This window comes from Catharus ustulatus, chromosome 9, assembly GCF_009819885.2.
Source record: "Catharus ustulatus isolate bCatUst1 chromosome 9, bCatUst1.pri.v2, whole genome shotgun sequence".
Classification (NCBI taxonomy): Eukaryota; Metazoa; Chordata; class Aves; order Passeriformes; family Turdidae; genus Catharus; species Catharus ustulatus.
The window spans coordinates 2,592,029-2,614,681 of NC_046229.1; the positions used below are offsets into that span (position 1 = coordinate 2,592,029).

The 22,653-nt window shown below is 46.8% G+C and overlaps 1 protein-coding gene across 1 annotated transcript in view; it reads right to left on the reverse strand.

Annotated features, from left to right (window-relative positions):
- ROR1 (receptor tyrosine kinase like orphan receptor 1) overlaps positions 1 to 22,653 on the reverse strand; it is a 148,585-nt gene that overhangs the window by 35,253 nt on the left and 90,679 nt on the right. Inside the window, exons 2-3 of the mRNA XM_033068037.1 lie at positions 12,525 to 12,596; positions 1,143 to 1,430 (exon numbers count right to left, since the gene is read on the reverse strand). Of these exons, the coding sequence (XP_032923928.1) occupies positions 1,143 to 1,430; positions 12,525 to 12,596 (360 nt within the window). The remainder of the gene's footprint in view (positions 1 to 1,142; positions 1,431 to 12,524; positions 12,597 to 22,653) is intronic.

Consider the following 22,653-nt stretch of genomic DNA (forward strand, 5'->3'; position numbering starts at 1 on the left):
ACAACCAATGTTAAACAATAAGTTTAAAAAATTTGCCTTTCCCAACCTGAACAATTCCATGACTCCACTCTGTGGGCAAGTGTCAGAGGCCTGGCAGGATTTTTCCCAGCTCTGACTCTTTCCCAGGAGAAAGGTTTCAGACAATTCAATAAATGGATAAACACCTGCTAGAGAATGTGTTGTTTCTAAAGAGGTGTTCCTTCTCTGACCAATGAATCCTCTGGATTTGTTTTGCACAATGTATGTTATTTAAATCTATGATTTCTTTGAATAAATTGCTCTTTCCTGCTCCTGCAAGACAGTTGCCATGTTACTGTCTGTACACTGCTCTGGAACCACGGACAGTAACAGCACTCCACCAGCACACTGCTCTCCCTGGATAAACACTGCCTCCTCATAAGAGCTGGAAGAGTTGAAGAGGAGCCAACTCTGTCTTGGGTTGAAATACAGGATGTGACCAAAAGTATCTGTTCTATCACCTTCTGTGAGACTGGGTGGGGCAGTGATCCTGATCTCTGTGGGATATCTCCTGTTAATGGCCATGTTTATAAACCAGGTGGGGCAGTGTTCTTTATCTTTCCACAACCCATCCTTATCCAGAGTTATCTTTTGCTAATGGCCATTGAGTCCCACTGTGGCACTGATAAAATTACTGCATCCCATTGGGAGTTGCTCCAGCCAGGGGGAAGAGCCCAACATTTCTTACCAAGATAAAAACAGAGGTTTTGGGACACTAAGGGAGCCCCTTTCTCCACTGGACTCCAGAGGGAAACCGGATTTCTCCACATCCCCACTGGAGCTCCGGAGGGAAACTGCACCTTGTACAGGAGCACTGCTCCAGCTGAGCCACATCTGTCACTGCAGGAGGATGCAGCCACCATGGGATGGGACTGCTGCCAACACCCTGCCTGACGGGTGTCAGGCTGTACTCTGACTGTGTCAGGGTTTGGGGTTTGTTCTTTGTAGTGTTGTATTTCTATTTTAATTTCCCTAGTAAAGAACTGTTATTCCTAATTCCCATATCTTTGCCTGAGAGCCCCTTGATTTCAAAATTACAATAATTTGGAGGGAGGGGGTTTACATTCTCCATTTCATTCCTGCCTTTCTCAGCAGACACCTGCCCTCCAAACCAGGACACTCACCAAACTTGACAAAGAGCACCCCCGTGGTGGACACGCTCCTCCTGCCGTTGGTGGCCACGCACTGGAAGTAGCCGGTGTCGGTGGTGTCCAGGTTGCGGATGCGCAGGCGGGAGCCGTAGGGGGTGGCTCGGAAGGAGATCCTGCGCGGCTCCTGCACCACGGGAGCGTCGTTCTTCAGCCACCTCACCGTGGGAGGGGGGTTCCCTGACACCTTGCAGTGCAGCTCTGCTGTCTGGCCCAGGGTGGTGGTGATGTTGTTCATGGGTTCGTCCAGCGTCAGGAAATAATCTGGGGGTGGAGAGAGAAGAAGGGGGAGTGTCATTGTGGACAAAGCTCCTGCTTGTCTTTGGGAAGGACACACATGGAGATATCAGGGTCCCCTCTGCTGTTTCAACATCTCCTATTTGGTTTCATTTTCAGAAAAAAACACTGCTGCTCTTTTTCTTTTCTTTTTCCTAACCAATAAACATGAAAAACATCTCAGCGCTTCAGTTGTTCGTTTTGATGCTGACCCGGCTCTGCTCATGCCAGAATCCACCAAATACAGGAATATTTGAAAGGAATCATTCAGAAGTGAAAATCCTGTTACCCTGCTCCTGGATCCCTGGAATTGTCCCAGGTTGGACACTGGGGTTTGGAGCAGCCTGGGCAGTGCAAGGTGTCTCTGCCATGGCAGGGGTGGGATGAGATGAAATTTAACGTCTCTTCCAACCCAGAGCACCCCAGGATTCTGAGATCCTGTCTCCAAGCCATTTTTAGTGACTCACAGGCAGAGCAGATAGTGTGTTATCCATGATTTTGTAAGCACCAACTGCAGAGATGAGGAATAGGGATCATATCTGGGAGAGGAGATTTTATTCTCACTCAGTATTTCCATGGTTAAGATAATCTCCAATCTGAAGTAGGGCTTGTGATTGAAAAATCAAATTAAATTAAAATGATGAAGATGAATCTCTCCTAATCCATTCCTGAGCACTGCCTTCTGTCAGGGGCTATTTCACTGGGCATTCTTCAGGAAGGGCCCATTCCCAGATTCACTGTATTCACATTTCATCAAAGCCTTTAAAGGCAGGGAGGGAGATGGATTGGGAATGGGGAATGGAATCCTGAGGCTTTCATCTCCATGTCAAGAGTTCAAACCTAACAGTGGCCATTAGTGCTCAGAGCCATCATCAGCTGCTGGCTGTCCCAGCAGGGTGGCCAAGGAATGAGAAATCCCAACTGGATCTGGCTCCTGAACTCTCAGAGCCAAACCAGGAGGTCAAGACAAGGCAGAATCAGTCAGTGAACTTGGAATGACAGAATTATTTGGATGGGAAGGGACCTTGCAGTTCATCCAGTCCCTCCCCCTGCCATGGGCAGGGACACCTTCCACCATCCCAGATTGCTCCAAGCCCTGTCCAACCTGGCCTTGGACACTTCCAGGGATGGGGAATCCCCAAGCTGGTGCTGTGCTGCTTGTGCTCCATCACTCTCAAATCCATCTGCAGTTAACTCCAGCACAAAACCTTCCTGAAAGTGTGAAAAACCCCTGCAGCACGTTCCAAACCAGCTCAGCCACCCAACCTGCCTAAGTAAGCCACTTCCCTAATTATTCCTGTAATCTTGGCTTGCCCAGCTCCTCCCTTCATTATGCTCTGTGGAGAGCAGTATCTCCTGCCTTTGTTTTTAATCTGTTTAGCACACCACTTACCCTGTGTTTGCACAGCACTTTGAACAAGGCGTCCCTGTCCTCACCTGGTCCCAGGAGCCATTAGGGACAAACATTTGGCACCGAGGTCCTGCCCGCAGATATTTTTCTTTCCACGTGCATTTTTTTTTGCAATTCAGTTCTAATGTGCAGGTGTGAAACTGTGCTTGTCTCAGGGAACAAGGGACAGGATGAGAGGGAACGGCCTCAAGCTGCACCAGGGGAGGTTTAGATTGGGTATCAGGGATAAAGAGTTGTAAAGTGTTGAAACCCAGGGCAGTGGTGGAGCCACCATCCCTGGGAATGTTCAAAAAACACGAGGGGATGTGGCTCAGTGGTGAACATGGTGGTGGTGTGACTTAATTATCTTAAAAGCCTTTTCCAAGCTGAACATTCTGTGATTCTATGAAAATACAGCTGTTCCTACACTCCCATGGATCCCTGGATTTAGGAAATCTGTGGATGGGGTTAAAAAGGCAGAGATCCCATCCCTGCAGGACAGACAGCAGGGTCTGACATCTCTCAGCTCCCCAAGAGCATTTCTCCAAGCTCCATCCAAGGAATGTTTCTGCCCTGCCATCCCAACACCTCCCTGGGAAGCAGAGTTGATTGCTGGGCTGTCTGCACAATCTGGGTTTAATAAAGCCCCACTCACAGCCTGGGAGCGGAGAACCGCAGTTAATTACCCAAGGTAACATTTCTGTACCGCAGCCACTCCTGATATCATTCCTGATCATGTTCCTGAGCCTGCCTCAGCCTAACAGGGAGAGAACAGCTCTGGATGGGTTCCTGACACACAGCACAGTGAACAGAATGCTTTAAAGGTCCTGAGGAACACAGCACAGGCAAATAAAGGAGTGAGGGTGTAGGGCAGGTTTCCAAAGGCTGGAAAAGGATTCTGAAGTGTCAATAGAAATCATAAGTGAGTGAAAAAGTGTGGCTGCAATTTCTCTGTAAGTACCAACTCGAGTGGCCTCAGGAGCTGCTGACTCCTCTCATTGTTCTGCACCTTCCTCCATGAGCAACTGCACAAACACCAAAACAAATTCATCTGCTAAATTCACCCTACATTAGTCCTCAAAGCCATAAATTTAGCATCTGAATCATAAACCAGAGCAAGCAGCTCCCCTGAGATGAGATTTGAGCAGGGCAGGTTTGGAGCCATTGGGAGCTCTGGGAGATGTTTCTTACAGACAAAGCAGTTTTGGAACTGAAAATGAACTCCCCAAAATCCTTGCATTGCTACTGAGACACAAAATGATGAGCATCCCTTCCCTGGCATGCACCAAACTCATCCACTGCTGCCCTTGCCTGGTGTGGGGAGAAGCCCAGTTGTATTTTCATTGTGTTTCTCCCCTTCCAAAGCCCATCAAAGGAAAATTCCTCCCTGTGAGGGTGGGGAGGCTCTGGCACAGGGTGTCCCTGGAGTGTCCAAGGCCAGCCTGGGCTAGAGGAAGGTGTTCCCTTGGCAGGGATGGAATGGGATGAACTTTAAGTCCCTTCCAACCCAAAGCATTTCACCATAATTCATCTGAGCCTCTCCTGCCATCCAGGAGCTCTCCCTCTGACCTACCCAACAATTCTCAGAAAAAAGGATGGTTTTTGTGTACTGGGAACCATCCAGTCTGGTGGCACTGGCCTTTGGAAAGTCTGAGTTTAATCCTGGCTCAGAGCAGCCCTGGGTGAATCAGCTCAGTTGTGATTTTTAGAAGAGCCAAAGGGAAGTAGACACCCAAAGCCAATCAAAGCTCACATGGGATTTGTGCAACTAAGGCCTTTTAAAAACAGCCTTAAACCTTTTGGCTCGATGTCTGCAGCCATAAAGTGAGGATAATAATCCCTCTTACATCATGGGGAGGCTGCTATGTACATTAATGAGATAATGCTCATAAAGCACTTTGAAGGTGAAAAGTGCTATGCTGGGATAAGCACTATTACATTTTAAGTTAAATCTCAGGGTTTCCAGCACTGAACAAAAGCCTGTCCATATTTTAGAGTAGCACTCCATAAAAACATTTGGGAAATGTTTTAATTTACAGAAGTACGGGAGAATAGCCTGAAAGAGTTCTAAATAAAATTTAGCCCACCTATAATTTAATAATAGTCAAACTGATTTTTTTTTAATTTGTAAAAACAATTTACTGCTGGGCCTAGACCCCGAATGCCAAGTTTCAGCCCACAGAGAGTTTTTTTTTTAATGGCTGAGTTATAAACCCTTGAAAAATGCTGACAGCCCCTTTACTAGAGCAGCACTAGCGGGTGCCCTATAATGAACTTTTAAATGACTTGAGATAATATCTGGAAAGCCAAGCCTGAAATATATTTCTGGGTTTGAGCCATTGCCAAGGCAAACACAACACATCATAAGTCATCCTCATGATTCTGAGCGCATAAATTGGAGACACTGCATATAAAAGCCAAATATTAGGTATCCTTCATGGCCAAACTTTGTGCTGGTTTGATGTTACAGAACAGCAACAGCTGTGCAAGGACCCAGTGCAGAGCATTGTGTGTCTCCAAAGAAGAGAAGTGTCTGTATTTCCACAGCTCTGCCTTGACATTGTTAAATAGGAGCCTGCCCAGTCCTAATAAATCCTCCACTATTCTACTACTTTTAAGTGGAACCCAGGTGGCTTTCAAAATAAAAGCTCGTCCTGGCTGGCCAAGGAATGTTAATCTGCTCTGTGAGCTTAAATTTCCAAAGACACATCTTGGAGCAGGAACTCCCTCCTGGCCTGCAGGATTTTGCTGGCCACAGCGAGACCTTTCCCCCCAGCACCGTGTGTGCTGCATGTTTCTGATTTCACAAGGTGTTTAAGGCACGATGGGGATGCAGGATTAGACCTTGGAAGGGTCATTTCATGAGAGGAGTTGTTGTTTCATTTATCCTTCTCTCGCTACCCTTCTGATCTTTCGAAATATTCAAAGAAAAACTAATATTAAGCCTAACCCAGCTTTAATCCAGGTGCACAGGAGAGGTTGGGGAGCCAAGTCCCTTCCATTACAGATGGGGAACAACACAGATCTCTGAAACATCTCCAGACCTTTCCTCAAGCAGCTGTGGGGACACCTTTTCCAGCTGCTGCCCTGTTTAATTCTGGATTTGAAGATTCAAACCTGCCCTGCAGCACAAAAAACAGAACCTGACTGGCTGGAGCAAGGCATGGGAACACCAATATTCCAGTCCTTGTTGCATTTATGGAATCCTGGAATGGTTTGGGCTGGGAGGGACCTCAGTGTTCAGCTCATTCCAAACCCTGCCATGGGCAGGGTCTCTTCCTTGAGACCAGGCTGATCAAGCCCCATCCTTGAATTCTCTGTGTGAAATGAAAGGTTTGGCAGCTCCCTGGTTCTTCCTCACTGCATGCACTGGAAAAATGCCCAAAAGTGTCTCAGGGAAAGCTGCATTTTCATTCATTCAGAGCCTTGGATTATCCACAAATCCAGTGTGGTGCCACACCTGGAAGTGCTCTATGCTCACAAAATTCCATCACCACCAAGCTCACTGCACTGGGAATTTTCCATTTGGAATTTGGAGAAGGTCACAGCACAGAGCCCACCCAGACTGAAGGTGCAGGAGGAGTTTGCTGGCTGCTCCATGACAAGGAGGGCAGCAGGATTTCTGATGGAAGAGTTGGTTGTGCACATCCCTTGGGAAAAGAATTCACCATGGATTCACCATGGATTGCTGGATCTGCCCAGAACTCACTCCCCATGGGTCTGATCACCAGCCCTTGTTATTAAAAGGGGTAAAAGGAAAACTCTCACTTGGAATTTCACTCATTTTAAATGAATAAACAAGAGGAATGACAGTGGGAGGGAAGAGATGCTGCAAGAATGTCAGGGTTAAAGAAGTCCAGATAATCACATGGAAATATCCAGCCTGGAGTCTTGGGACAAAAGGAAACTTCTGCTGCCTTAGCTTGCCCAGTTTTCTTTCCTCAGAGATGTGCAGCACTCAGTTTGGGATGCACATGGAAGTTCTGTCCTGGACTTTCCCTTCCCAGACTGCATCCAGAGGGTTCAGTGCCACCCAGGACACCTCCCTGACCTCAGCCAGGCAGGGCACAGCTCCAGGCCTGGTGGCTTTTCACATCTCCACTGTCACTGGGACTCCCAGAATTAATTTTTATATTCTGATAATTGTCAGTTTAGAGACAGCACTGGGCTTGTGGAGGGAAACTGGATTTCCAAAAAATTATCTGGAGCCTGAATCCCACTGCTTTTGGGTGGGAATTGGACAACTCACTGCTCTCCAGGAACTCCTGCATGCATTTGAGAGTTGCTTCTGCCCCTCCTTTCATCAGACAACTGTGAAGTTTAAGGACAGATGTCTCAGAGGTCACTTTGAGGGGAAATGAAGCTTTTCTTTACTCAGGAACCAGTTTTATGGCCCAAGTAGGAAACCTCGAAACTTTATCACCAAAAAAAAAAAAAAAAAGTGATTTGGAATAGGTAAACAAATGTCCACATCCAGCTATAAAGCCAACTACTGAAAACCATCAAGGGATTAAAAACTCAAGCATTAAAGGGAGGGTGTATGGAAAGGTATGTGCCTCAAGATTAATGCTGTGGAGTCAAAGAAAAGCTGTTATTTCTGACATTTTGACATAGCATCACTTTAGGATCTGGTTCTTATTAGCCCTTTCTGTGCCTTTTAAAGGGCTATTTTTTTTTTTTTAACCAAAAATGTCAGGAAATTTGGAACAGAAATGTACAATAAAACACGTCCCTTGACCCTCTGATCTATCAATCTTTCAAATAAACAAAGATAGCTGGATGAGCCAGGAAAAGGTTATTATATATAGTTACCTTATGTATAATGGGCAATATTCACTGCACACACTCAGATTATACAAAAAATTCCAATGGAAGTGAAGTTTTCTGTGGAAGATTTTTGCCATGAAAGCCCAAAGTTACTCAGGGTGGTTTCATTTTCAGGCTGCATTCTGTGACCTTCGAATTTCACACCCTGTATTATTTATAAATGAGACATTCAAGAAACACAAATTCTCAAATAAAAACGTGCACTCCGTCAGTGGAAAAGCAAACAAAAGGAGCTAATGTACTGTGGCTAAAAAAATTTTCAAACAAAGTCACAGTAATTTACTGCCCTGCTACTAACAGGACCCCACAAATGGAATCAGAACCCTGAGCCCCATCAGGGGAGCTTGATTTACCCCATATCCCCCAGATAATAAAGGAAAATAGAAAGGTAAATTGTGCATGAATGTGAAAGCTGTAACTCTTCCCCTTTCAGCACAAGGATCAAATTCACATCCAGGCATTTCAAAGGAGGATCTGGAATCTCTGAAGGACTGGGGCCAAAGGCTTTTGATCCACCTGGTTTTCCCCATGTTTGGTGGTGGTTTTGTTGTTTGGGATGCAGTTTGCCTAAGAGTTAAATTCTCACTGAGATTTTCCCTCTCAGAGCTCCCAGCCAGGTCCTTTCCCTGCCTGGAAGGACATCCCAAGGTGGCACCTTCAGCCTGGATTTGTGGGGATGAGCCAAGGGCTCCATGAGCAGCCTGGCTGCACCCTGGATGTCCTGCAGACCTTCCAGTGTCTGCATCTTCCTCCTGTCCAGCCCTTCCAGGGAATGTTCTGCCCACTCCAGGATCTCCAGGAAGTTCAGGACACACAGTTTGGACCCTCCACAGTCATGGATCCTCAGACCATCCCAGGTGAGGAATGCTGGAGGTGATCCTTGAGATAATTTGAGTGTAAAGGATAAATCCCAGCTGAATCTTCAACTGTAAAATCCTGGTTCCTGCTGCCAAGCTCTGCAGGGAATGTTTGTTCCAGGGAGCACTGTGGGACTGGGAAATGCTGTGCCCCAGAGAGGCTGTGGGGAGCTCAAAGCCTGGCCTTGGGATTGTGGATATCTGGAAATGGAAATGGATCCCAAGCTCCTGGCCTTGGGATTGTGGATATCTGGAAACGGAAATGGATTCCAAGTTCCTGACCTTGGGTTTGTGGATGTCTGGAAATGGTTCCCAAGCTCCTGGCCTTGGGATTATGGATGTCTGGAAATGGAAATGGATCCCAAGCTCCTTCCTGGCCTTGGGTTTGTGATGTCTGGAAATGGAAATGGATCCCAAGCTCCTTCCTGGCCTTGGGTTTGTGATGTCTGGAAATGGATCCCAAGCTCCTGGCATTGGGATTTTGGATGTCTAGAAATGGATCCCAAGCTCCTTCCTGGCCTTGGGATTGTGGAGGTCTGGAAATGGATCCCAAGCTCCAAGGCTTTATACTTGTTTGCCAGAGCTGCAAGGCCATGAAAGGAAAAGGAAAATAGGCAAAAATTCACAGTAATGGTTTTCTTCGGGAGCTGAAGGACCAAGGGAAGAGATCCTGGGAGAAGAAGGAGGAAGCAGCAAAAAAAATGAGCAGCAAAAAAAATGGGGGCACTGGCAGCACCCATTCCAGGGGAGCTGCATCATTCTCTTAGCAGCCTTGCAGGATGAACAGCCACTGCAGCTGAATCCTTAAAATCAGTTCAAATAATATTCCAAAGCTGACTCTTTCCTGGAAGAGACTCCACTATTATCTTTGCCTAAGGATGAAGAGATCCCAAACAATTCCTCCAGTGTGGCAGATGTAAAGTGGCTCTCATTGCAACTCAGGCCTGTTCCTTTGTAAATAAACTGCCATGGCATGGAAGGACGAAGGAAAAGCCTCTCCTTCCCTGCTCTGCCTTGTGGGACAGGAGCAGCTGCATGGAGAAACTCTTCACCTTTCTAAAGGAGGAAAAGATGGGAAATTGGGAGCATTCCCAAAAATCTGCAGCAGGAGCTGGGGTGGGAGGGGGCAGAAGGGGAGGAGAAATCCCAGGAGAAATCCCTGTGCCATGGGGCTCCCCATGGGACATCTCCCACCTGGGGCTGCTCCCCCAGCCAAAGGGAATCTTAACCAAAAACTTGGCAGTGAAAAGTTTCACATGTTGCCACCAGAGCCCCCCTTTTTTCCCCCCCCCCAACTTCACTCATTCCTCCTTATAGAATTCAATATTTATAGGATCATATTTTCATTTCTCCTCCTCCCTCGTGGCATTCCCTCTGCACACCATGGTTTACCAGCAGGGAAAGAGAGAGAAACGCTCACAGCTAAATCTCCCCTGTTTTAAAAGTGATTATTTTTTATTTTCTATGCTCAGTTTGTTTGTTTTTTTAAGGTTTTGGTGAGAAACCACCTCCTCCCTCCCATCAATCGCTGCTTTCAACAGCTCTTCACGGGTGGCTGCGTCTCTTTTAAATTCATTTCCTGCTAAAAAGAATAAACAGGCAACTGTTTAATGCTGTCCATTTAGCTTATTTAATAGAAATTGAAACCTGAATGGGGCTCACTTGTAAGATAATCACTGCAGAACTCACCCAGCGAGGGAAAGCACCACATTAAGTCATTATTTCAAAATGCAGAATATGATTATCAAGCTGTTCCTCCTTGCCCAGCACAGGGCACACACTGGAGGAGGAGATGCTCGTTTCCAAAAGGCACCAGGTAGAGTTGGAGCAGGGCAGGGATTTAATGGGGAAATCTGGTTGGGAGCCACTTTCATGTGGTGAATTTAACAGGCTTTAAAATGAGTTTTACTGGGAGGGCAGGGTGACCTCCTGGAACACAAGTGGATGCAGAAGAAATGGGAAGCCACACTCAGAGTGTGCTTGGCTGGATCCAAGGTGGAGTTTGCAATTTGAGGAGAAGCAGCAGCTCCCACATGAAAGCCTCAGTGCCTGGGACAAGACAAAACAAAACCAAACCTGCTGCCTGTGCTGGCAGCAGCTCTCCAGAAGCCGCCCCTCTGACCAAGCTTTTCGGGCACAAACTCCTTTTAATCCCCTATGGAAATCAGCTCAGGTGTGGGAGCTGCCAGCACTGGAAATGCTAATCAGCTCCAGCAGAGGGGCCTGGTAATCCCCCAGGAATGCAGGACTCAGCCCAAGCTCTGCTAATTGCCACATTCCAGGTGGATTAGAAACAGAGAATTTCATTTTTGACCTGGTTCTGACAATACCTCCAGCTCAGAGCAGGTGCCATGGGGGTAACCTGGGACATGGTTCAATCACAGTGGCACCTCTGCTTGGACTCTCCAAAACCAAAGTTTTGTTTTCTCTGGCATTTCCGAGCCTTTGAGCGCATTTGTGGCCTTTACTTTTATTTTCTAGACCACTTAATTATTTCCTGCTTTCTGAAAAACAACAGAAATCTGCCAAACAAGGAAGAAACATGGGAAGAGAGCAGGATTGGATGGGATATCAGGAGGAAATCCTTCCCTGGGAGGGTGGGGAGCTCTGGCTGTCCCTGGATCCCAGATGGACATTGGAGCACCCTGGGACAGTGGAAAGTGTCCCTGGGGTGGCACTGGATGGGCTTTAAGGTCCCTCCCAACCCAAACCATCCCCAAGTACTCACACTCAACGCTTCCAGCAAGAACTTCTGAAATGCTGTTTCCTCTCTTTTTAACTTTTTTTGGGTTTGGGGGGGATTTTTTGGGATTTTTTTTGGATTTTTTGCAGAATTTTCAGGATTTTTTCAGGATTTTTTGGGGATTCAGAGGGACTCCAGCCCTTTTTCCCTTTTTCTGCACCCTCCTTCCAGCCTGGAGCAGCTGTTGCACCCCAGGATGGCAAATTTTCCATGACCCTGCCTGGGGGAAGCACCACCTTCACCTGTGCCCAGCTTTGGGATGTTCCCTGAGCACGTGGATGAATCCCTGCAGAGGGATAAAAAAATCCATTCTGTCAACACCTGCCCTCAGCAATTTGCTGGGATTTGGGAATTCTCTGCTGAATAACCACAAGCTTTTCTCCCTTTCCCACCAGCAAGCCCCAGCCCTTTGACTTTCATCTTCTCCACTGTGTCCTGGGTCACCAGAAAGTCCTGCTGGGAAGGCAGATGTGAAAGAACCAACCTAAAGTACCCAGAATTACATATTCTCCTCATCCTTAAGCACAGAAAACATATTTATGCATAAACATCAAACATTATGAGCACATGTTCAGAAAAACCATTAACAAAACACAGACAAAAACAGTTGGGAAAACCATCTGGGACAGAATTCCACTTGGGGAAATTTCCATCTCAGCAGTAAATGGTTGGCAAATGAGAAGTTTTTGATAAATTGTGCAGTGAGGGAAGCTGAGAGCATCCTCAAAGGTGCACAGGTTTGACTCAGGAGCTGCAGCCACCGCCTTGCAATGAGGGAATCTCAGCAATTTGCCTTAAATTAGCAGTGTTTAATTTACAAAATGAAGGAGAATTATAAGTCTCTCATTTTTTTTACAATCTATACCCCTTGGAGAGCTCCAAATTACACCTAATTACCATCTGCAAATGTATTTGGTATTATTAAAGCCTCAAAAATTCACAATAAAACACATCAGGGCAAACTGAGTGCCTGATGCTTGTGAATTTTGAATTAAAATCCCCAGAGCTACCAGAATAATCATGTGACAGAACATCTTGAAATCTTTTTGCCACGTGGGACATTTTCCTGGTACAAGAAGTGACCACAGCAATCTCCAGAAATCACAGAACCACGTGGAATTAAATGCCAAAGGATCCCGAGGCAAATGAGGTTTATCTTAAATAACCCCTGACCCCCTTTGTTTGCTGATTTGGTAAAGACATGAAAAAATGGAGATTTTAAAATCAGATTTCAGGTGGTTTGGGGATTTTTTGTGCCTGCTTACCTTTATCTAATTCACTTGAGATGTTCCATGAGGATGTGGGCATGAAATCAGCAACAAGAGAGGAATTCACTCCTGGAAGGGGAAAAGAGAAAAACCACGAGATGCTGTTAATATATGGATTCTATACCATCAGGAATCAAGCTGCTGTCACAGGAATAAAATGATTTGATGCTCTGTGCTGGCAGGCTGAGCCATCTGGGCAGCAGAAGCAGCCAAGGGGGAAAAGGCAGCGAGCCAGGGCTGGAGTTTGTTTGGCAGTGCTGGTGGCTGATGAAGCAGCCAATCTTTGGGATGGATTGACCCACCCTAAAATCTCTGCACAGGTTTTAGAGAGGTGGAATGACTCTGCAGTGGTAGAGCTGAGAGAAACACGGTGCTGAATGTTTTATTTATTAATATTTACAAGCTATTTGAGTCCATGTGCACTGAATGTTTTATTTATTAATATTTACAAGCTGTTTGAATCCATGTGCACGAGAAGGGGTGTGGTTTGTGCACTGAAGTTCACAGGGATTCTTGCATGAAAACTCCTGGAAACTGGGCTGGAAGGAGTGATCTGAACACCAGCAGCTGCTCATTGCTGGGAGAATTCTTCACTCTTCAGGAAAAAAGCTGAATGGAGATTTAAATCTGCACTTATATTTTAGACAGCAAACCACAGGGAGGGTGGTGTTGAACCAGCGTGTCCTGCCTCAGCTCTGGGTCACTGTAGGACATTCCCTGTGTCCAAACTTCATCCAGCCAGGATTTACTGCAGCCTGTGAGGCTGCTCAGCCTCAGGAAGGTTTTTGGAGTCATCCTCCAGGGATGAACAGGTTTGATGGGAGCTTTAGGGAGGGCAGTGGAGGGTGGGGTGTGCACACACATTCCATGGCATGGGAAATCCCTGCACCTCCTCATTCCCTGTGTCCAGCCAGCCTGACAATCCTGGCCTGGAGGAGAAGAAAAGTATTAGACAGCACTGAGTGTGGGAGAGGGGATGTGAAATCAAAGCCAGCCAAATCAAACTCCCTGAAAATGAACATCCTGCTCCCTGGAGGGACCCCCAGTGCTGGGTGGTCCCAGAGGGGCACAGGGAAGGCAGAGCTGGATGCTGAGAGTTAGAGAACAGCAATGTTCTGGAGTGCATTCAGTCCTTTAGCTTATTCCCTGATTTCAGAAAACATGGCATGCAGGGATATTCAAGGATGTTCTGCTTTTATTTGATGTGTTGGCAACTCTTGTATTTCATTAAAAAATCACCAGGAATTGTAAACACCCATGAAGGTGTTTATAAACCCACAGAGACACAGCCAGTGCCCTCTAATAAATAAAGCCTGGCTTAGAAGCCCACCTGGCAGCCCTGCTTATCCAGAACTCCAGGATTCCCAGGGCAAACATGGAATCTGAAGGCATCAGAGCTCCCCTGTGAGCACATCCTGGCCTGTGCAGATCCCCAGGGCAGAGCCACAGCTGGGGACAGGCCCTGGCCACAGGGAAGTGGCACCAGCTCAGATTTTGGCCCACTGGGTCCATCCCTTCTCCTTCTCTGCTTTTAATTAACACACAACCCTTCTCTAACCCGATTTTTGGGACCACATGGCTTAAACTTGGAGGGTTCAAGGACAGAAAAGCAGATCCAGTGCCAATATTGCTGTCATGGGGGTGCCAGGCTGTACCAGAGGCTGGCATGCTTGGTCCCCTATCCCTCCTCACCCTCCCAGCTCTAATGGGACAATTCCAGTGGAAAAACCCTCCCAGGACTGGGATCTGAGGAGCTGTTGCTCAAACCCACAGACAATGGTTCCCTCAGTCACACTCTCACCTTTGGCACCCCTCAATGGATTTTCTGCAGCTACTTTGGCTCACCTGGAAATATTTTATATGAAGAGCCCACAAAACAACTGCATTCTGCCAACAGGTAACACACATTAACCAAAATTAAACAGAAAGTACTAACAGCACTGTGACCACATGCAGCATTTGTAATTTAATGCTCCACAACTGACAACACTGTGACCACATGCAGTATCCTGTTATTTAAAACTACAGAGTGTTCAATTGATGTTTTCTTAACCAGGATTTGAATCTCAGACAGACACCCATCAGCTCATCTGCAGGAGAAACCACAGCAGAAGCCCAAACTTTCCTATTTGTGGAATTCTGCAGTGATTTGCTGATATTCCTCAATTCAAGTTCCAAAGAAGAGCAAAGCATCTCTGTGCCCACAATAAACACTTGATTTGCTTGGAGGGAACTCACAGAGCAGGAAAAAACCACCCCAGTGCAGGAAAATAAAATATCCCAAAAAAACCAGTCCAGGTGTCATCTCTGATTTCCATTTCTACCTGAGATGACTCAGGATTGCTGGGCATGAAAGTGAGAGTGGTGCCACCTCCCTTTGGAAAAGCTCTGGCAGAATTCCAGGTGAGCTCCAGCCAGCCCTGGGAAGGGATGAGTCAGGGATTTGCTCACAGCATTTGGGGCACTGGAACAGACTTGCCCATCTGCTGTCACCTCTTCAAAATAGGGTGAAAAAATCTGAGATTAGATCACACAAACAGAATTACTGAGGTTGGAAAAGCCCTCCAAGGTCATCACTCCAAGCTGTGCCTGATCCCCACCCTGCCACCAGCCCTGACATCCTCGTTCCTTGGATTCCTGCAGGGATGGGACTCCAGTCCCTTCCAGTGCCTGACCACCCTTTCCACGAGGAAATTCCTCCTGATGTCCAGCATGACCCTTCCCTGGCACAACCTGAGGTCATTTCTTCTTGTCCTGGCAACATTGCAGCTAAATTTTGAATGTGAAGTTTAAAAACTAATTCTTGCTTCTTAAAACTTCCCTAATGCCCAGCTTGAACTTGATTTGTTTGGAAGAAGAGTCAGCCTGAGCAATGTGCCCAGCAGACAGAGCCATTATCCCATTTAGCTTCTATTTATCCATGGAACCATTCCAGATGAATGATGACTCTTCTTAACACTGGCAAGATAATTATCTGTTCCAACCTATTAAGAAACATCGGGTTTAAGTTAATGAGAAGTCACAACAGGCTGTGAAAAGCCGAGTAAAGTGTATTCAAACACACTTCCCACGGAGAAGTTGGCCAAGATCAGATTTTATCAGCACGTTGCACAAGTGTGGAGTGAGTTTCACACGTCAGGCCTTGTAAAGCCTTGGTGATTAAATAAACTTCACGAAGGTTTACAAAAAGCTGTACCTTGCATTTGTAAGATGAACCAGAGCCTGTAAGTCAAAGAAAAGAAGATAACTGAGATGAGATCGAGCCCAGAAATAACTGGAAAATTTAATGGGGAATAAATCTGTTGTACAGAATAAAGGAGAGAGCAAAATAAGGCTGGAAATGGGAATGTCCAGCTTGCCAGGAGGAATGGACACATCCAGTGGAAACAGAGCCTGGATGGACCTTCCTTTGGGGCAGAGATGGAAATCCCACCCTTTTTAAGGGAAATTAAAACATGCAAACAGGAAATTCCAAGTGTCTTCTTCATGAGCATCCTTTGTGTCACACATGGGGTTCGTGCCATACCCTGATGCTACACCAAATTTACACAATTATTTATATCATCAAGAGTAATTTCTTTTTTTTTCTGATAGAAAAATGAATGTGATTACAATTCAGATCTCACTGCAGGGTCCCCAAAACAGCAAGAAGAACAAGGAGGTGTTTGAGAAGGAGTTAGAAGTCTGAATAATAGGATGAACTATTCAGAATTCATGTTTAACATAAGAAAAATTTTCCATTTGCCAGCCTCTCTCTGGATGTGTGCAGAAATCCTTCCCCGAGTGAGCTTTGTTATCCTGGGAAGGAATTTGCCTTAGGAAGTGATAAAAGCCCAATTTCCCGAGCCATTAAAAACAAGATTGGGCAAGACAGGACTGCAGACACCAAGGGGAGTTATCCCACGCTGGCAGCAGGGTCAGGCCAGGACAACTCCCAGGGGATTTAGGCACAGCTCTTTTTGGCCAAATCACCCATGAACGTTTTATAGCTGCAGATCTACCAGAAACATCAACCTCCCCTTAAAAAGGGGAATAAAATCTCCAGCAAACAAACTGCTCAGCTCTCCCACTTGGATAGGACTTCAGGAGAACAGGAATGGCAGATAAAGTTATACAGACTTAGAGAAAAGCTAATTATCCTAAGTGCTCGGTATTTTTTTTGCTTTTCTGCACATTCCAGACCAACACTTCATCTCTCCCTCTGTCTGGTTCCTACCTGACTGATCCCTTCCAGGATCTTCCCACAGATCTGCCTCCTGGCTGTTTTTCCTCTCAGTCCTATCTGCCTCATCTTCCTTTTCTGCCTTTTGCATTCTCTGTTCCACCGATCCTTTGTGTTTCCATCTGATCTCCCCAGATATTCCATTTTGCAATCAGCCACTTTCCAGCCTCTCCACAGCCCACCCTGGAGCTGGTGAAGGAAATTTAGACAGACTGTAATGGATACAACCCATTGTTCACTAATTTTCTTGTCTGTTTGAAAGCTGGAACCATCCTGAAATTCCTATCTTGTATCTCAATTTTTTCTTACGCCTTTAATATGTGGAAGGATTTTCAGGATATCTGTCTGCATTAGAATTCTCCTCTTTCCAAAGGAGGTGAGAAATGTGAATACTTTGATCAGTTGAATGAGGGAAAAGTGCAAGAAGATGGGGAATTGTTGAGTATTTCTGCTTTTGGAGTAAGGCAGGTGTCTCTCAAGGAGAATCTGCTGCCTTTGATAGGATGTGACACCACAGGCCAAACCCTGTGGATACTGATCCTCATCCTTCCATGCATTATTTAAAACACCAGTCCATGTTAAAAACATTCTCCTGCAAGATGCCTCCACCTTCCCTGCTCAAGTGAAGCTGCTATTTTGGATATTTTGGAAGGCAAGAGCCTGCAGTTACATACAATAAAATCTGCCCCAGACCAGACCTTATAAAGCTGTCCCTGCTGAGGAGGGTGAAATGTGGGCAATGGAATTTCCCCAGGCAGTTGTGCTTCCACCTTTTCCATGGCTGGAAAAGCAAAGGGAAATCTTTACTAGATCACAGAATCCCAGAGGCTGGAAAAGCCTTGGGGGATCATCCAAGTGCCAAATGCCCACCCTGTCCCCAGCCCAGAGCCCTGGAATTCCTTGGACACCTCCAGGGATGGGCTCTCCAAACCTCCCTGGGCAGCCCCTTCCAACCCTGACCTGCCTTTCCATGGAGGAATTTTTTCCAATATCCACCCTGAGCCTGCCCTGCCCACCCTGAGCTGTTCCCTCTGCTCCTGTCCCTGTCCCTGTTCCCAAATCCCAAATCCCCTCCTGGCAGGGACTTGTGCAGAGCCACCAGGGCCCCCCTGAGCCTCCTTTTCTCCAGGCTGAGCCCCCCAGATACCTCAGCCACTCCTCACAGGATTTAAGTGATTCCTCCAGAGTTCCAAACTCATCACCATGTCCAAAATGCATTTTCTGCAGGGAAAGGGACCCTCTGGAGCTCTCAAGCTGCTCCATGCCAAGGCAGAGATGAAGTTGTGGGGTGCTAATAACCATCAAATGGTTAATTTTATTCCAGCTGTTAAGATGCAAAGCTCCTGCACATTTACCTGTTCTTTATCTGCAGTGTTATCATTATTGATAGCCCTGGGCAGGTTAATAATTGGCATTAGATGGGGAAATTTTCAACACCAGTGAACAGTTCAGGCTCTGTGGATTTCAAATACACGAGACATTAATTTCCAGCTTCAAAAGGGAGACGTGCAGCAGGATGATTTCATTTAGTGCAGGACTGGAAATTGTTAGGAACTTCATTTATATCCCATGCCTTCCATCTATCAGAGCCCCTCACCACTGCTACTGGCACTTTCATCAGCAGCACCTCTCTGCCTGGGAGTCTTTCTAAATCTTCAGCTCCTCCAGGGCTGGGGATAAAGGCAAGGATTAACCCATTTAGGATGCACCATCAGGAAGAATCCCAGTGCTCTATTTATGATTTTAGGGCAGAGAGCCAAAAGTGCTTCATGCACCTGACCCCTCTGCCTTCCCTTTTCCTGCAGCTCTGCCTCTCCCATGAGGACATGCCCAGAGGGATTCCAATAAAACCCACCCCAAAAGGCTACTGGGGACATTAAAACTCCTTCTCAAAGACATAATTCTTAAGGTTTGTTCTTGAATCTCCGAGTCACCAGAAAATAATGTGATTGCTACATCTGAGCGTCTGCAAACTCTCAAACTACCTTTAGATGTTTTGGCAGCAGCCTGGTGCCTTCCTCAAGTCAGTATTTTTAGTAACTTGATCTTTGGCTAAGGTCATATCAGCTAAAAATTGTTTTCTTCCGCGGGATGGGAGCCATCTCTGGGAAGAAGAGGTTTTTAAGAGGCCCATTTTCTATGCTAATACCTTAATCCTAAATTTCTAATTACTACCCTACAATTCCTTTTGATTGCAGCTATTAATTACAGATTATCATTAATGTTAGATGGATTTAGAAGTCACTGTGGAATCTGGGTGCACTCTACATTACTCCAAATTGGGTCGTTAACAGTTCCACTTAAGAAGAGCAAAACACTGAGCCCTGGAGCAAGCCACAGCTTTAATGACAGGGAATGAAGAAAAGAAATGGCCACTTGGCCGAGGGCCAGCATTTCACAGCTCACAGTGGAGCCTTTGTGCTCCTGAGCTGGAGAAATGTGGCCACCAAGGCTCTTCGAGGCACTTCCAGCAGACCTGGAGCCCCACATCCCTGGGATGGCACTGCCCAGGTGGACCAGGAATGATCCTGCACTGCACAAACTCACAGGATCGCCGAGGTTTTGTAGGAATTATTATTTGTGCTCTGCTCAGTCTGAAATATGAGAGGTGTGGAAGGAAGATATTGGAGGAACTCGGTGTTTTCTGCCCATAAAAATGAGTTTTTAATGGATATGGGTCCAGAGTCTGGTGGATCCTGTAACGCTGAAGAGGGAACAACAGTCAGACAAATTTACATAGGTTGGGAATTTCCCATCTCTCCAAACCTACCAGGATTTTTTTTTTTTGCATGCCCTGAACTCTTCTGGGTATCTCAGACTGGCAGAAAGAGAGAAGAGGAGAGGAGAGGAGAGGAGAGGAGAGGAGAGGAGAGGAGAGGAGAGGAGAGGAGAGGAGAGGAGAGGAGAGGAGAAGAGAAGAGAAGAGAAGAGAAGAGAAGAGAAGAGAAGAGAAGAGAAGAGAAGAGAAGAGAAGAGAAGAGAAGAGAAGAGAAGAGAAGAGAAGAGAAGAGAAGAGAAGAGAAGAGAAGAGAAGAGAAGAGAAGAGAAGAGAAGAGAAGAGAAGAGAAGAGAAGAGAAGAGAAGAGAAGAGAAGAGAAGAGAAGAGTGGAAATGGGAAGCATCCAAAGAAAACTGGACGACTGTAAGAGAAGGAAGCAGAAAGTTGACAAAAGCAGGAAGGAATTGCTGGATGGGGCTGGTCCAGAAATGGATGTGACAAGAAACAGAGGAGTCACAAAAACCCATTGGAATATCACGAGAGGAAGGATGTCCTGGGGCACCCTGAAGTGAGGATTCTTCAGGAATGGTGAGGGGTGGAAGGAGCATTGAGAGGCAGCAGCACTTTGGCACAGCAACACCTGGGTTGTTTGAGATGAACGTTCCCCTCCCAAAAGTTTTGGGGAGTGCTGAGAGCCCTCCCGAGCCTCCCTTGCAAAGTCTTCACATCCCTGTGACTCCAGGTGATCCACAGCCCCCATTTACTCATGGAATTGGCTTTCCTGGAGGCACCAGTGCCATGCACAAGCACTGGGGGGATCCTGCCCCTCTCCTGGCACGGGTTCCCCTTCATTTCCCTCCCCAAGCACAACCAGCCCGGCACAGACGTGTGGATGAAGTGGCTGGACAGGGCTTTGAGCTGCACCTGCTGGCCTGTCCCTGGCTTCCATCAGTGCCACTGCACTAAATCCACCCACAAAGGCTCGAAAGGAGGCGAAGGCAGCCAAGCCCAGGGAGGGCAAACAAGAAATCATTTACATCCCCCATAAATCGCGGCACGCCGTAACTCCTCGCACCTCAGCGCTCGGGGGCCGCAGCTGACTGCAGAGGATAAGGAGACCAGCAAGCCACAATTAAACCCTTATAACTTGTGAAGAAAACCCCAGCAGAAGGCTGCCATGTGCAAATCCACCGCGATTTTCTCCGGCCCGATAATTATTTTTGTTGCGGCGACGAAAAACGGGCCCGTGTCAGCTGATGAATTAATGGGAGGGCCTGAAACAATTCCACAGAAACCTCCCCAGTGTAAACACGCTCCCTTTTCTTGCAGATCCTCGTGGGACAGGGCAGACATTGCCCCATGACTTATTGGCTGCCCATGATGGAGCAGTAAATGCTCAATGTTTGATGGCTGTAGCCTCGGGTTTTACGTGGCTCGATGGTGATTAATGCACAAACTGCAGCCAGGGGCTCACACACAAGGCCACACTGTGAAACCTATGCTAATAGAGCACAATTTATATAAAAAGGGGGGAATGTAAATATTTAACTGATGCCAGAGCTGGATGCTGGGACTGAGCTACATTGATTGTTCAGGAGGAGCTTAGAGCCTAAAACCCACACGGGCCTGATACGAGACAGGCTTGGAAGGTGGAGTTAAAACTTCATTTCTTCTGCTAAAAAGCTGTTTGCTTCAATTTGGCTTCAAGTTGAGCAGATGTCACTTGTAAGAGCTGCTCAGTGTGTGTGGAGAGCTGTGCCCAGCTCAGGTGAAGCAGTGGCATCCCCCAGAGACCAACACCAACCCAAGGCTCTCCAGGTAATTTGAGTTTCTGAGCAGTTTAGAGAGGGCAGGGCTCTGGAGGTGAGCACTGAGCTCCCCTCTCATGGCTCTGGGCTGGGTTTCAATCACAGCACAGGCTGTCCCTGTCCTGCCCCTTGTCCTGCCCTCCTGACACTTCTCATCCAGGCAGCCAACAAAAGCAATTCTGCAGGTAATTAGTCTGCACAAAAGGTTTACATCAATGCTTCAGAGGTTTCTTTTTAATCCCTTCCTTGATGGAAGGAGTTAATTGATTTAGCCACAGTTACAATTTATTTACCCTAAGAAAGTTTCCTAAATCCAAGGTTCAGCAGGATCTTCTGGATTCAGTACTCACTAACATCAAGGAAAATTAAATCCACACTTAACCAAATTTATTTTCATAATAAATTTCCTTTTTGGGGGGATCTGAAGTTTCATCAGTGGTCTTGCACTGCACTCCCCATGATTTCCAAGCATATTCCAGGGAATCCCATCCTGGGCTCAGCACTGCGAGCCCCATGCTGGCAGATAACAACATCCAAAGATTTGACAAAATCAATCTCCTGAATCCTGAATCCTTACACTACACAGCAATCCTGCACTTCCCAAAGCTCAGCCAGGGCTGCAAAAAAGCCACTTCTAAAAAAAAAAACACAATTAAGACGTCGCCAGCCTTCACCTTAATTGCACCCAGCAGCACAAACCTCTGTGGGCTTCGTGACCCCGTCATGGCTTGGCCACAAAAACCCAGCCCAGAGTCTCTAAAAGTTAATAGCCTGTACAATGGAAAAGCAACAGGAGCGGGGCAGAGCCGCCTTGCTCGGCCCTAACTGCTTTAGCAGCCGCGGAAGCCTCACGGAAGGATAAACCACTGATGATTTTTTTATTAGCTCAACAAACAAGAAGCTCAGCATTTGGTGGAGTGCTACTGCAGAGCCACAGGGATTAGGTTTCAAAGCCGTGGCAACTGCCATGCTTTAAGGAACTCGTTAGGCTGGAAATGGATATAGGCTCCCTCTGGAAGGCAAGGCAATCCAAATAAACACGCTGAGCACGGCAGCACATCCAGATGAACTTCCAGGGACCCCCTGCTCCTTCCCCAGGAGCAAAACCCAAAGCAGTGCTAGGCTTAGGAAATTCCAGGGACCCCCTGCTTCTTCCCCAGGAGCAGAATCCAGAGTAGTGCCAGGATTTAGGAAATTCCAGGGGACCCCTGCTCTCTCCTCCAGAAGTAAAATCCACAGCAGTGCCAGGTTTAGGAACTTCCAGGGGACCCCTGTTCCTTCCCCAGGAGCAAAATCTAGAACAGTGCCAGGTTTAGGAACTTCCAGGGACCCCATTCTCTCTCCCTGAGAAGAAAAGCCCAAAGCAGTGCCATGGTT